The 14,791-nt window shown below is 32.4% G+C and overlaps 1 protein-coding gene across 1 annotated transcript in view; it reads left to right on the plus strand.

Annotated features, from left to right (window-relative positions):
* The window catches only part of DCDC1 (doublecortin domain containing 1), a 161,582-nt gene that overhangs the window by 4,575 nt on the left and 142,216 nt on the right, over window positions 1-14,791 (plus strand). The window contains exons 2-4 of the mRNA XM_012725188.1: window positions 5,302-5,571; window positions 6,752-6,908; window positions 7,365-7,527. Of these exons, the coding sequence (XP_012580642.1) occupies window positions 5,302-5,571; window positions 6,752-6,908; window positions 7,365-7,527 (590 nt within the window). The remainder of the gene's footprint in view (window positions 1-5,301; window positions 5,572-6,751; window positions 6,909-7,364; window positions 7,528-14,791) is intronic.

Below are 14,791 nucleotides of genomic sequence, written 5' to 3' on the forward strand. Positions count from 1 at the left end.
GGGGCAGGCAGGAATTGAACTCATGCGGAAGTGGCTTCAGCTTCTCAGCTGTGCTTTAACCCGTGAGCCACCAGGGAGGGCCAGAAAACTGTTTTCTACTCTTAGTAGATAGTAACAAAAAACTCAAATGAAAATGACTTTTCAAATGAGGAACATTCATTATCTTATATAACAAGAACTGCATAACAGGGTTAAGTTCAGTCTTCAAGTATGTTATCAGAGTCTGATTCTTATCTTTTCTTCTGTTATTGTCAGAATATTAGCTAGTTCCTTTTGCATAACACTTTCTGCTTGCAACACAGACTCATCATGTATTCATTCAATAATCTCCAACTGTAAGTGGATATTTGATAATTAATATCTCTTTGTAATTGTTGTAACAAACCTGACTCCAGAAGACTTCTGTCTCTTTTGCTAAAATTGTATCATAAGCTGTTTACATAGCCTGCAACTTTCCTGTAAGGGGAAAGGCACATCAGAAGGATGAATCCTCAATCATGATTGAGATTTTTTATTTAAGAACAAAGTGGGACAATAAATGTTAGATAAATAATCAATATTACCCACATAGCCCTTGGCTTTGATTTATTATATATATATTTTTAATTGTATTTGTTACCAATACATTTTTGTAGAACATTTAAAAACAGTATCTTAAAATTAAGGTAACATTGTTTTATAGAAATGTATATGATTCAGAAATACAGGCTCCCACCTTTTCAGGCATATGTTGCCACACCACAACCATCATCAAGGCACCCACAGTTTTCCAGTGTAGTCCAGTTGCATGATATAATTACCAAACAGTAATTATTATATATCAACCTCTGGTTGAGAACCTCTGGAACTGTAAAAGATATAGAACAATAATTTTACCCTTCCAGAGTGGATTTTAGGAAATCTTCTGAAATAACATCAATCACAAAGCAAACAGCTCACTATACAAAACATACAGATCAGAAGGAATGGTTTAGAATAAAGAATGACTAGGCTCTTATGGGGTAAACTCCTCTTGTGTTTTGTCACTGAAACAGCCTCTGATGTTTTTCTTTGTGTCTCTAACTCCTGAATTTCTTCCTCACAGTAACCAGAACTTTTCCTTTCTAGTATTAATAACAGTCAGTAATTAGGAATTTATGCATGCAACAATTTAATATTTGTCTCTTCCAAGAGGCAATTATTGAATTATGGAAGGGGCTCCAGAAAACATAAGCAAATGAGTCCAGTTTCATTTTTTAAATACTTACTGGAAGATGTATAGTAATGGTGATAGGTCAGTTTAGTGAATACTTTGGCAAAAAGGTATATAGGTAAGAACTGTGGAAGACAATGTATTGCAGTTATAGCTGAAGGATATAGGAAAGCAATGAAGAGCACTAATTGTAGAAGTTTTTGAATATGAAATCGACAAGTATGACTTTAGGAGTTTTCCTCAAATTGCTGAGATTTACTAATGCTATTAAAGCAGGAAATGAGAAGAAAAATTGCTCTGTTAAAACTAGAGTCATACCCTTAAATCTTATCATAGTCTGTTTTTCTGTTTTTTCTGTACTTCTCCCTGAGCAGATTTTCTTGTACTTCTAAAATTCAAATCTTTGTTTTTGCTTTGTGAAGCAAAAGTTATAAATTAGATTTAATGAAAATCTCAAAAATTAAGGTATATTCAGACTAGTTTGGAATATGAAAGAATTACTAAATTCTATACTTTATATAATCTATCCCTCATAATACTTCCTTCCCTCTTTAAAATACCCAATTTAGGAAGTAATTTGTTCTAATAAGAATGCCACTTCTCAAAGCATTTTTTTTTAAGTCTCTTTGGATTTGTCATGAGAATCTATGGTACAATTCTTCTAAATTTCCTCAGTGTTGAATAGTGATAAAGTTTAAATTTAAGTAATTACATTAGAATTTTCCAGAAAATAGAATACTTAGATCTTATTATGATGATCGGGTTATCATTATCATATTGACAGGTTTTTTTTTTTTTTTTTTTCACTAAAGAGCACCATCCTACCATGTAACCCACGTGTGTTAGGGCAAATATTTACAGCTAACTACTGGGCCAAACAGTCCAGAGATGGCTTACAATCACAGTGTTATAATCTTATGTTTCTTTCTGATAAGAAGTTAAGTGGCTAATATTAAAATAAGCAGAAGTATTATAATGGTCTGTAAGTAGTAAATAGGCTACATAGTGTAAAAGACTTCTGATAGTAATTTAAATTGTGTGGCACACTTTGGTATTTTCTCAAACAATCTATATACAGTATCTATGCTTATTTCAATGTTAGTACTAATAAAAGTCTTACAAGTTCCCTGCGAATAATGTTTTCCAGTTTGGGGAGGTATTAAAGAGCTCACCTTGTCTTGCCTCCTCTGTACATCATTATTCTACTGCCTCACCCATAGCTTTTGGGGCATTAATGTGTACTTTTTCATCCACAGATTTGTAGTGTCTTATACCACCTAGCTTGAAGGTTCTCTCCACATGGGTATCTGGTACTAGATAATAATGAAATTATTTTTGGGGAAATGAACATGAATCATAAAGACAGAGTACTCAGAAAGTAGCATGGAATAGAAATTTGAAGCTACATTAAGGAAAGTTGTTAGTAGAAACCATATGAAGTGAGAAGGTTAGAGGAAGCTTAGGCCATAATGATATAGAAAGAGGAAGCAGGTAGTCAGAGAAGAGGTGAAGTTGCTGAGTCAAAGCACATGGCAGTCTTTTAGCATTGTGACTAAGCCATAGCATATCCTGGAGAGCAGTGAATGAATTTCTGATTTTCTTTGTGCTCTGCTGGATGGTTTTGTTTCCTTGACTTTCTGTGTATCCTGGCAATAAGTTCTATCACTGGAAATTTAAATTGGTGTCTGTTCCCCACAAGCTGAATGACCTAGTGTCTTTGTTTTGCATCTTTTGTTGATTTAAAGAGTTTGTTTAGTTTTCATGTGAGACAAGTTAGCTTTATCATGTTCTGTGATTATTCAGCAGTTGGGAAACACATAGTTTTAAGAAGAATATAAGAACTAGGCCAAACTGATCATCAATGTTTATGAAATAAAGACAAAAGCACATTTTAGCTTACTCTTTCTTACCATTTACTAGGTAAATCTCACATAATTTGTTGTACTAACACTATCAGAATCACTTGGAATTGGGGAAGGGAAATGGTGAGAGTTGCCCAAAAGGATTCAGGGCTGTTGTCAGATAAAAAACAGATAGGCCAGCAAATAAAAATGAAAGGTAACCCCTGCATAGTTATGTTGGGAAAGGCAAAGTATACTTGATAAGATCTTATATTCTAGTAAAATCTAGTAAAATAATTTAGAGCAACCTGGGAAATGGCTATAAAATTGCTAAATACAAAGTAATGGAGCAGATGGATTCCATAACAAGAACCAGAAGGGCAGACTAGAAAACAAAGTTGGGTGGGCTCCGTAAATAAATAAGTAAATTAAATAAATAACAGACTAAGTATTGTATTGAAGGTATATGATTGAAACTTTGAAATATGGAAAAGATAACATTTTACTTTGTGGTGGAAGTATATGGATTATTGCATAAAATTACATTTGTCAAATATTTGACAACAAGCAAAATACATACATTAATAAAAGAAAGCCCATTCTGCATTAAAATAAAGAATTTGTGTTTGCCTTTACATGAGAATTTGTCCTCTAAGTAGCTATTTTTATGGAACTGTTCATGAGATTTGTATACCTTTCCTCCTGGCTGCTCACTGCCCTTCCTCCAGGTGGATAAGCTTGGTGACCTTTTGTAGCATCGTTGCAGAAACTGCTGCAGAAACTGCCACCATGACATAAATTCTACCACATACCGCAGCCATCAAATTCTGATAGCTCAGATGGTCTGAAGGGATGTCCACATTTACCAAATCTAAAGTGCAGTGATCTACTCAAGACAACATTTGCCACTGTTTTGAATCTTGGTAGATCCTCAGAGTGTAGAAAAGGCCATTCTTCTCTCCAGTACTGTGTGTGCTCAGTGAAGGCTGACTTGCATAGAAACTTGTGTTGACAACAATAACCCAAACTGCAATTGCTGGGATCCAGTACTTTACCTGTCAACATATGAGTGTGTGTGCACATGGATGCGAATACACACAATTTTCCATGTAGCATGTGCCTACCTTTAATTCTTTCAGAGGAAATAGGCATTTTATAGAAGTTTTACATATTTGTGAAAATGAAGAGGACAGGCTAGAAGTCATAATTTTGCTTATGATGACATTTGTGTGTGAGAATAAGTTGGAGAAGTAGTTGTCTGTGCTAAACTTACTGTATTGAGCATACAGTATTTTATAATTGGGACGGAGTGTTATGTGAAAGAATTATTGTGGGTCTAGCTAATTGGAAAGAGATAGAATTGTTTTGTATAAAAATAGTTCAAAGTCCAGTAATACATACAAACTGACACTTATTTATACCTAATGATCACACAGCTCTATATTCTCAAATATGTTGAAGCTTGTTTCATTTTATTATACCAATAAACTCTATTTACATGTCATCTTCCCAACATGGTTATTTACATAGATTTACATATTATCTCTGGTGATGTTGACACTTCATGGTTCATTTAAATACTACTCTAGCTTTATACCAGGTAGGGTGACCAATAGTCCTGGCCTTTGTGAGATTGAAGGACTTCTTAGGATTTGTGCCAAAGCTCGGTCAGTCCTGAGCAAACTGAGATGAGTTATTTACCTTAGTCCCACTTTTGCTGTTAAGTCTTTACCAACTTTATTCAAGTCACACTAAATTTGCCTTCAATAATTTTTGTATTTAAAGTTCAGACCTACCCAATGTTTTAGCAGTTCATTTAACACATCCCTATTGAAGGATAGACTATACTCTTCTTGAGGATGCAAGTCATATCTTTTTAACATTTTACTTCCTAATATTTAGCTGCATGCTAGTTTTTCAGAAATGAATCTAATAATTAAAATGTTTGTTTACATTATTTCAACCATTACACAAGTTTTCTTTAAAAAGTAAAACATTTAACTTTAATGATTTTACTTTAGAATAGTGAGTTTTAGCAAGTTGGTTAGCCTTTCTCAGCCTCAATATCTTAAATCTGTAAAATGGAATAAAAACAGTTGTTCATCCCCCTCCTTACTTTCCAGGAATATTGTAAGGATTAAACAGCATAAAGGCTAAGTGTTAGATTTTTGTCTAGCATACAGCACCCAATTTGTTAGTATATTACAGTTATTAATAAGTGATTACAAATCAGTTTCCTGTATTCTCCATGCCTTTTTTTTTTTTAAGGGAATTTATGTTATCCCAGGCAAAAGCAGTTATTAAAACTACTGAAGATTATTTGCAGCCTCAGTTTGGCCCCAACAGACTTTTGCATTCAGCGGCAGTATCAGAAGGGTCAGGACTTCAAGATTGCTCCATACATCAAACACCATCAGATCACAGCCATGATGAAATATCAGACCTAGACAGCTACAAATCAAACAGTAAAAACAATTCTTGTTTTATATCATCATCCAAGAGAATCAGACCTGTCAGTGCTCCTGAGGGTCAACTGAGGTAATCAAAGCTGTTCTCTGTTCTTTTTAACTGAGTCTTGAGGTTTCTTGCCTTTAAGCAGAATTTATGATTCCACTGATTATTTCAGACATTAACATGTAACACATAACACATGTTAACATGTAACATGTTAACATGTAACACATGTTTCTGTTTTTTTTTCCTATGAAAGCACTGAAGTAGGATGTTGCTAATTATTCTTGTGGAAAACATGAGATACACTTCAACCTGGATTATGTGGAATACTGAAAAGAATAGCAGAATTAGAAGCCAGCTAGGACCATGACATATTTTTGGCTAATGGATATGTATTTTAACTATAAATGCATATTTTTGCTAGTTAACCAATATTTAAAAACAAAAGTCAAATTGAAATGAGCTTATGATAGAGCCATTTTGTGTATATGTTTTCATATTCAAACTGTTGCCATATTATTTATGGAAGGCAGAAAATGTTGGTAAAAACAATCAAACAGACTGGTACTTCCACTAGTTTCATATTTGAGTAGAAGAACATATTGTGATTTTATGTAAAGTTTTTATTTCAAGATGTTTGCTACTGTGCCATTAATAATTAAGAAGACTGAAGAACACTAAAATAAAACTTTTGTTATTAGTCCTTTTTGTGTACTATAGCATGGAAAGTATTGAGAATTAAAAATTTTTTTGACTAAAGACAAACTTAGAAATCTTTTGTTTCCTCCAAGCAATTTTAAATGAAAGCAATTTAAATTAACTTTACAATAAAAAAAGTCAGTTATAATCTATATGAATTTCAAGTCTGTTTGAAAAGATAAAAAACTTTGATGAGCATAATCTTATAAAAATATTAACTATTTACTATTGCATAACATTAAAAACCATCTTACTATTTTTTGCTTTCAGAATATAGTAAGTATACATATAATTTTAAAATGAATGTTATGATGCTTAATAAATAAAATAATGAAAATGGCTTATTCTGACATGTATTTTACATGACTATTTTGAGTAAACTCTTTTTAATTACTTTTAAATATTTGTGTGGATGTGGGCAATATTACTCTAAATTTATTTTGAGGGGTATTTATATACACAAGAATAATCATTCAGGCTTATTTCTGTAAAAATGCCCTGGGTATTTACTTTATGTTTTTTACTAATTAATGTGCACCAATTTTTGTGATTTTTTTTCCTTTAGACTTAAGGAGACCTCCTCTTTTAAATCCCTATCAGCTCAGAATTGGCATAAGTTTTCTCAAAGACACAAACATCAACCAAGAGTGATTAGAGCAACAGCATACAAAAATGGATCTAGAACAGTCTTTGCCAAAGTTACTGTATCAACCATCACCCTGGTAACGTGTTGATAAGTTTTCAGCAGTTTATTTCTTCTTTTACTCTTTTTATGATATAAAAAATGAAAATATATTGTTAATCTTTTTTTAGTAATATAAATCTTTAACTTGCCTACATAAATATAGACTTCACAGGTTTTCATTACTTTTTAAAATCAATGTATAAGAATTATGCTCAAAAAACAGATAAAATAGCTTTCTGCTTTGTAGTTATTGTACTGACTGAACATTTAAACACTAAAATTAGAAAATCATTAGATATTCTTGGTGCTATGATTTACCTTTTATTTGTACTTTCAACTGCCAGAAAATAATTATTTTGGTCAAGTTACTTGAGTACTTAACTTGGCAAGTGACTGGATGGGTTACTATGTTGATCATTAGCACCTTTTGCTTCATGGAAATGTATTATTTTTTGTCCTAAATCACTGTCTCTTACCTCTTGTTTTCTTCTAGCTGCTGGAGGAGTGCACAGAAAAGCTGAGTCTGAACATGGCCGCACGACGAGTGTTCTTGGCAGACGGCACAGAAGCCCTCGAACCTGAAGATATACCCCATGAAGCCGACATTTATGTTTCTATGGGAGAGCCCTTTTTAGATCCATTCAAAAAAATTAAAGGTAAAAATGAGAAAGAAATACCCTACCCCCACACAATAAATTGCATAAGGATTGCAATTAAAAAATGATTTTCATCCTGTCTTTTTTGCATGGTTTAACAAAACTAATGTTTACGCATTTACAGCTCAGTAAGAGGATAATGTGCTTAATGAAAGAAAAATCCACTGACAGCCACGTTTATTGCCCTTCATTAGCATTGGTGCTTAATTTAATATAGATCTGAATAGACATTAGGGAGCCTGCAGGAGGTTAAATGGTGAAAATATAATAAATTAAATCAGAGTTTATTGAATTTACTGTTTAGTTTCTGTGACACCCAGCAGACATAATTCATTAGACTTATTCTCTCAGAAAATAGTTTGGAGTTTCAAGTATCATTTCTTCAGTTACACTGTTGATCTTTTTTTAGATGCATTAACATAATTATGAAAATGTGAACAGTAATGAAGATATAATTCTTATATACCTATGGTTTTGCTTAAAAATTTTTCATAAAGTAAATGCTGCAGATTAACAATTTTTACTTTGAAATGTATATATGTAAGATTTGTGGAGAAGATCTTTTTTAAAGTACATAATCTAACATTGCAGAAATGTGGAGATGTTTTAAAATAAAAAGTAACATTTATCTTTTTTTACTGGGAAACATTTTAATAGAAAAATAAAAGTACCATTTCTATCTAAGCATATTGTTTTACCCATGTCCTACCCAGAGTCTGTTATCAAGTGCTATATGTGGTAATCACATTTAAAGGACATAAGAACTTTGCCATAAAAATTCAGCATGTGTAACTACCGTATTTCCCTATGTTTTATATATACATATATATATTTGCAACTGCTGGAAAGCTAGTGAATCAAAGGCAAGTCTAGGCAGTAATCGCATAAGTAGACGAAAAGTAATTCTGGAGTTCAATACAGATGAGGTGATGAAAAAACTTTTTATTTATGTTATTATGTGAAATTATATGAGGATTTCTATCCCTTTGATATTACTTGATTATGAGGAAATAAATAGCTTATTGAATTCTGTTGGAAATTCAACATAATTTCATCCTTGTAAAGAAACTTGTTGCTACGATACTCAGTAAAGATAGCCTAGGGGATAGTGTAGGTCTATTCATTTTTTTTCAAATTTTGATTTACTTTAAATCATGATCACTTTTGTTTTATATCATTGAATCATCTACTTGTATCAAAGCATAAGTTTTTAATGGGTAAATGTTTTTATGACTTTTATATTCAGATATTTATCTAATGAGCACTTCATTAAAATCTTTGATTATTTTTATTAATAATAAATACTTGCCTTTCATATGATAATGGCATTGTAAAAGATAAATAAATAATAGCCATGCTTCTTAGAAAATCTCCTGGACATATATGCTTAACATAACAATTTAATACACATGACTAAGTTTGGTGGATGATTTTTAATGTGCAAACTAATATCCTCCGACTTTGGTCTTCTCTTTTGTCCTTTTTAAAGCCAAGTCCAGGACAAAAAACTTCTCTGCTTTGTCTGCATATCTTTGGCTGTGTTTCACTGTGACATGCACTGCTGTTCTTTTAGCACCAAAATGTTGGCACACACTCCTGAAAATTTCACACCATCTCTTGCTGGATCAGCAAGCTTAACCCACCAAAATCTGGTGTTGTGCAATGGTTTTTGACTGATAATCAATCTTTATGCTGCTCGACAGTTGTTGCTGGGACACGGAGTAGAGCAGGTGGCAGATGTGCCTTGTCTTTTGAGAAAAGAAATTGTAGGTGAGCTTGGACACAGCCTAGCATATCACATGTCCATTAAAAAGAGTTAGGATAAGTATAGTGAGGGAAAATGCCACTTCTGTAAGTTAAGCTCAGAGATAAGCCTGAAGACTGGTATTTGGCTTATTTCAGAATATTAAGAAGATGAATGTACATAAGTATTTACATGTATATCATAACCTTTACCATGATTTAGGTAGTAAGAGTAAGTAAGAGGATATTATATATGTAGTAAGGGGATATTATATATGTCACCCACATATTCACATATACCTTTAGAAGTCAGGTTATCATTACCTTTCTTGAATGTGTTTATGGATAAATCAGTACTTTGTCAACTTGTCACGAATGTTCCATAAAAATAAAACATGTTTGAATAGCTTTGAAGGTGGTAGATAAATTTAGAACTAAGGAAAAACTCTCAGAAGTTGTAAAATTGAAGATTGTATAGTAAATAAGGCAGAAAGAGTTGGCAGATTTACTTTCTTTCTTCATAAATGAGCATGAATATGTTATTATACATTAGCTAACAGATATTAGAATCAATAACTGGTCATTCCTTTAATGAGCTGATTTTCATTCATTCAGAATTCATTGCAAATCTACGTTATATGCCAGGTAAAATGTCCTATCAGAGACAGATAAAAAAAGGGGTTTATGGTCTGACTTCAGTCATCTCTGATTTTAAGTTCAATTCAATCTAAATTTAAACCAATAAATATTTATTAAATATCTACTTTGTTCTGAGTCCTGGAATAGTGATAGAAAGTCTTAGTCTTCATAGAGTTAAATAGGGTGAATGCTGTAAATTCTTAAAGGTGAAAAGTCTAGTCAATAATGCAAACCAAATCCATCCTCCAAAGAAAAATTTATTTAACTTTGGACACAGCAAGGTCAAATAAATCTGTGTATATGTTGACGTTTATGTTTCTGAACTTTAGTCTTATTCTTCTGAGAGGGAGTATAGGTAGTGAAAATTACCATGGAACTGTTTTACAGTTAGTAAGATAGAAAAAGTCTTTCAAAGTATCTGTGATTTTCAACTGTTTTACTACTCCTTTTGAGTAGCACAGTTGACAACCACTGGCACTGGACTTAATAGAAAGCCAGAGAGCTATTCATCTCATATCTCAAAACACAAAGCTTTCATATAGAGGTCAGGCCAAGGTCAAGACTGTGCATTCACTGTGGAAATGCAATATATTAGAATATTTCTTACATTTTGAAGTTGAATGCCTAAATAGAAACATTAAATATGTATGGGGAAAATAGAAATATTTTTATAAAGACTATTAATTAAAACAAGATCTTACTAAATCTTGTAATTCTTGCATTGAAGAATCTAAAATGTATGAATGGTTCTAGAGTTGCGAAGATAGAATTACAGACCTGTGATTTAGGTTTCACTCAGTTTCTTAAATCTTCTGTTTATAGTAGCATAGTGAAAATTCTTGCATCAGATTCAGAGTCTATAAAAATTTAGCTCCTTTATAATTACTATAAGGAGCTATGGACAAACATAGCATAAAAATGGTTCATGCCCTCTAATTGCTTAACTGTCGTAAAAAGATTAGGTGACAAAAGAGTTTGGACCTCATTTGTTAGTTAAATATTCAGTGCATGGAGCTCTGTTTTTAAAATATTTTTTAGTTTCATATCCCCATTCTTTTTTATGTATGCTATTCTATTTGGTTTTCATAGTTATCATTTACAGTTATTAATTTCAGCCCTGAGTTTTCTTATCCAGAAACTAACTATTAAGAATAAGATTTTACATCTTTTATATTCTGTATTGAGAAGATGTAGTCAGAGAAAAAAAATATCTGGGGAAAGAGTTCTTGATACTACACCTGATCTAAATTTAAACCTAGAGATTTTCTGTTGTCATGTGATACGCAAAATGAAATAATTTGCTGTGACAGCTTGTGATTGACAAGAATATGTGTGAGCACATTTAAAATAGGCCACCTTTTTATGTAGAAGTAAATGTCAGTGAAATGATGGATTCTCATCATTTTAATTATTGATGATTTGGAAATATTTCAATTTCACGACACACAAGACACATTCTAAATAGCAGTGTAACACTTTTTCTCATATCTGTGTCAATAATGAAATGTTCTGTCATATTTTGTTTTTCAAAAAATGCATTAATTTAATGAACTTGTATTCATGCATTATATTCTGTTCCATTATGTTTCCTGAATTTGTTGATTTTTAAATGGTTGTGTTAAAGCAAAAATTTCAGGAAATGATCCACTACCCACATTATTATAGCACACCTTGTTATGCTTGCTGCTGAATCTCAAGACAATGCTGCAGCACTGTTTGTATCAATGGCTGCATTAGTCCTGCTAAACCTAATACTGGACTTTGGTATGCTTACCTACAGGGTGACCGCTGCTTAATTTAGGCAGTTACAGAAGAAGTGGGGTGGTATATATATATATATACCACATCATACTATATATGTGTGTGTGTACACCACACCATATATACACCATATATATATATATACACATACACACACACACCATCCAAACAATACAATCACAGAATATATATAGAATATGCACACACACACACATACATATAAGGTGCCTTATATATGGTAAGATATTTTTTGACAGTCCATTTTTTTTTCTCACTCAATTATAAATACTTAAAAGCAGGAAAATATTGTTATATATAGAAAAAAAGCCCAATTTCTTCTGACACAGCCTAAGATTCTTTTTATCAAATGAGGGTAAAGCTATTGGTGTATATTTTATATATTTCTCTATTCCAAAGGCTTACACCTCTAAATAAGCATGTATCCTTACTATAATTACATGTGGATCTGAAGACAATTGTAAATGATGGGCCTCTTCCAAAAATGCCCTTCGTCAATAGGAAAATCTAACAAGGCATGTATCATCTTCCTATACTGTCAAAATAGCAAATAATCGAAAACATCTAAATTCATGACATACTCATGAAATGTTGAATTTATGTATACAGAAGATAACCTTGTTTAATAAATATGCCCGCAAAACCGTAAATACACTTAAAAAGTGTATGCTTTTTACATGTCTTGTACTTAGCTTTGTATTGTAAGTATATGATACTTACTCCCCATAACCCTAGTTAGTGCTACTAGTCCATAATCTCTTATATGCAATTGCAAAATCCAAAATTTTAGAAAATCACTTGTTTTCATATCATTTTATAGTAGAAATTTATTTAGTAAAACTAATTGTTTTGTTGAAAAATATTTTTGTTCAAAAATGTGTTTGATTATGGCTGTTATCCTAGACCTTACTAGGTGTGTTACATGAAGTATGATATATGCACCATTAGATGTAGACACCTTACTAACTTTGGAAATCCAGAAGTTTCTCTTTACCCAATCACATCTGATTTTAAGGATTTTAGATATTTTTGTCACGGATGCAAAGAAATAAGGCAAATCTTAATTCTTATTTAGTATCAATACAAAAGAGTCCTGAATATTTTCCTTATCACCTAGAGTTGAATGGACAGCTGAGAGTGTGGTAGATAATTTTTATTTTTAAAGTATAATTCCCTGTCTAAGGAGGCGCAGAGGAAGAACTAAGAAAGAGAGACATTGAATTCACTTATTCACTCAACAGCTATTTCCCAAGTACCTACAATGTGTGGCATTGCTCTTTTTTTTTTTTAAGATTGATTTATTTATGCATACAGAGCAGAGGCGGTGAGAGGATTCACCAGAGACAAAGTGGGGAGCAGACAGGCAGATTGAGGAAGTATACTGCCTAGGACAGCAGCAGATGTGTCAGTAGAGGTCTGCTGTGCCACGTGGGTCAGTTCCCTGGCTGTGATCTAACTCAAGCTGAGGTGGCTTTGGCTGGCTTCTCTGTGCTTCACTTTAACTCCTTGCGCCACCAGGGAGGGTCCTTGCTCCCAAGTCTTAAGAATGCGTTATGTAAAAGGCAGTTTAAGGAGCAATAGATGATACAAGTATGAAAAACTAAATAATGTATATTAACAGTTTCATTGTGAAGGAAATAAAAATTATAAAATCATAAGAACAAATAATGCCATGAAAGCAAAAGAAGGGAATTTTAAAAATAAAGCACTTTTGTAGTAAACTTTAATATCTTTAATTAAAGTAACCTTTAATACTCTCTTAGGCAATTGCCTGCCTAAGTTGTCACTTTACATGAATTCATTTATGTATTCTATAGTTAAGTCTTTCAGAAGTGTTTGCCTTATTGAATGTTATCTTGTTTTTTCTTAAAAAAAAAAAAGATACACTGTTTGAAAATCTCTCCCTAATTAGAACACTGAGAGTAGCATTTTAGAAACATAGTTAAGATTCCAAATGCTATTAAGATCTTAAGACTCTTAATTTGGAATCTGCATCACGCCTACCTTTCCAGAATGGCTGGCTTGGTTTAGGGAAATAAAAACAACGTTTATCTATTCTTTCTTCTTTAATCCCTGGGTAGAAAGCTATAGTTTGAACCTGTGCAAGTCACTTCACTTTTTAAGCCTCAGTTTCCTTACCCATAAAGTGATCCTAATTATATATCTCACCTTGTTGTGATTAGGAGTAAATAAGATGATGAATATAAATTGCTTTCCACATAACAGGTGTGTAAAACATTGTATTTTTCACCCACTCTTATCTGTTTTTCTTCTTTGAATTCCATTGTATTTTCACCCACTCTTATCTGTTTTCCTTCTTTGAATTTCACTAGTTATTCATATTATCTGTGTTAAGTATTTGATTTCACTACAAAAGGTATCTACTAGGTCAGACATCATAAAGTACATACAATCCATATTAAATCCCTGCATGACACAGGAACCAAAGTTAGAACCTATGAACTCTCACTGTTTTGTGCTTTTTGCCTTGAGGTTTTTTTCCTAGTAGTCAAAATCAAGTCTTCTTATAAAAGAGCCTCAACTGGCCTTGTTCTGCTCTGTTCTGAGAACTGTATATTAAAATGTTTATGACCCCAAGGGTAACCTTAACTTTAAGCTGCCATACCTTATTTCAAGAAAGTTCATAGAAAAGTTCAGGGAAAGGGTGATATGAATGGCACAATAGATGGGATGTTTTTAATTTTAATCAAATTTAAATTGAAGACTTACTTCAAATAATATGTCAGACTTGTGTTACTGAGTTAAGATCTAATGACAACCACTGTCATTATTAGTTAAATATAACCGTCACTCCTGTAAGAACATGCAGAAACAAAGAACCCAACTATTTAGAGAAAAGGGAGTAACTTCAGACTTCAGAAATTTAGAGAAAAGGGAGTAACTTCAGACTTCAGAAATTCAGTTGAACACTGGAATGTGACCTGGATTTAATCTGTTTACCAAACATAGAAGCAGTTGTATTGTGAGCAGATGAGATAATTGAATATAGCAGTATGTTTTCTTACTGTCAGAGCATTTATATTTTATAATCTTTTGCACCCATAAAATGATGTGCTTATTCATATTTAATGTCATTAACTAT

This window comes from Condylura cristata, unplaced genomic scaffold (assembly GCF_000260355.1).
Source record: "Condylura cristata isolate star-nosed mole 26May11 unplaced genomic scaffold, ConCri1.0 scaffold00015, whole genome shotgun sequence".
Lineage (NCBI taxonomy): Eukaryota > Metazoa > Chordata > Mammalia > Eulipotyphla > Talpidae > Condylura > Condylura cristata.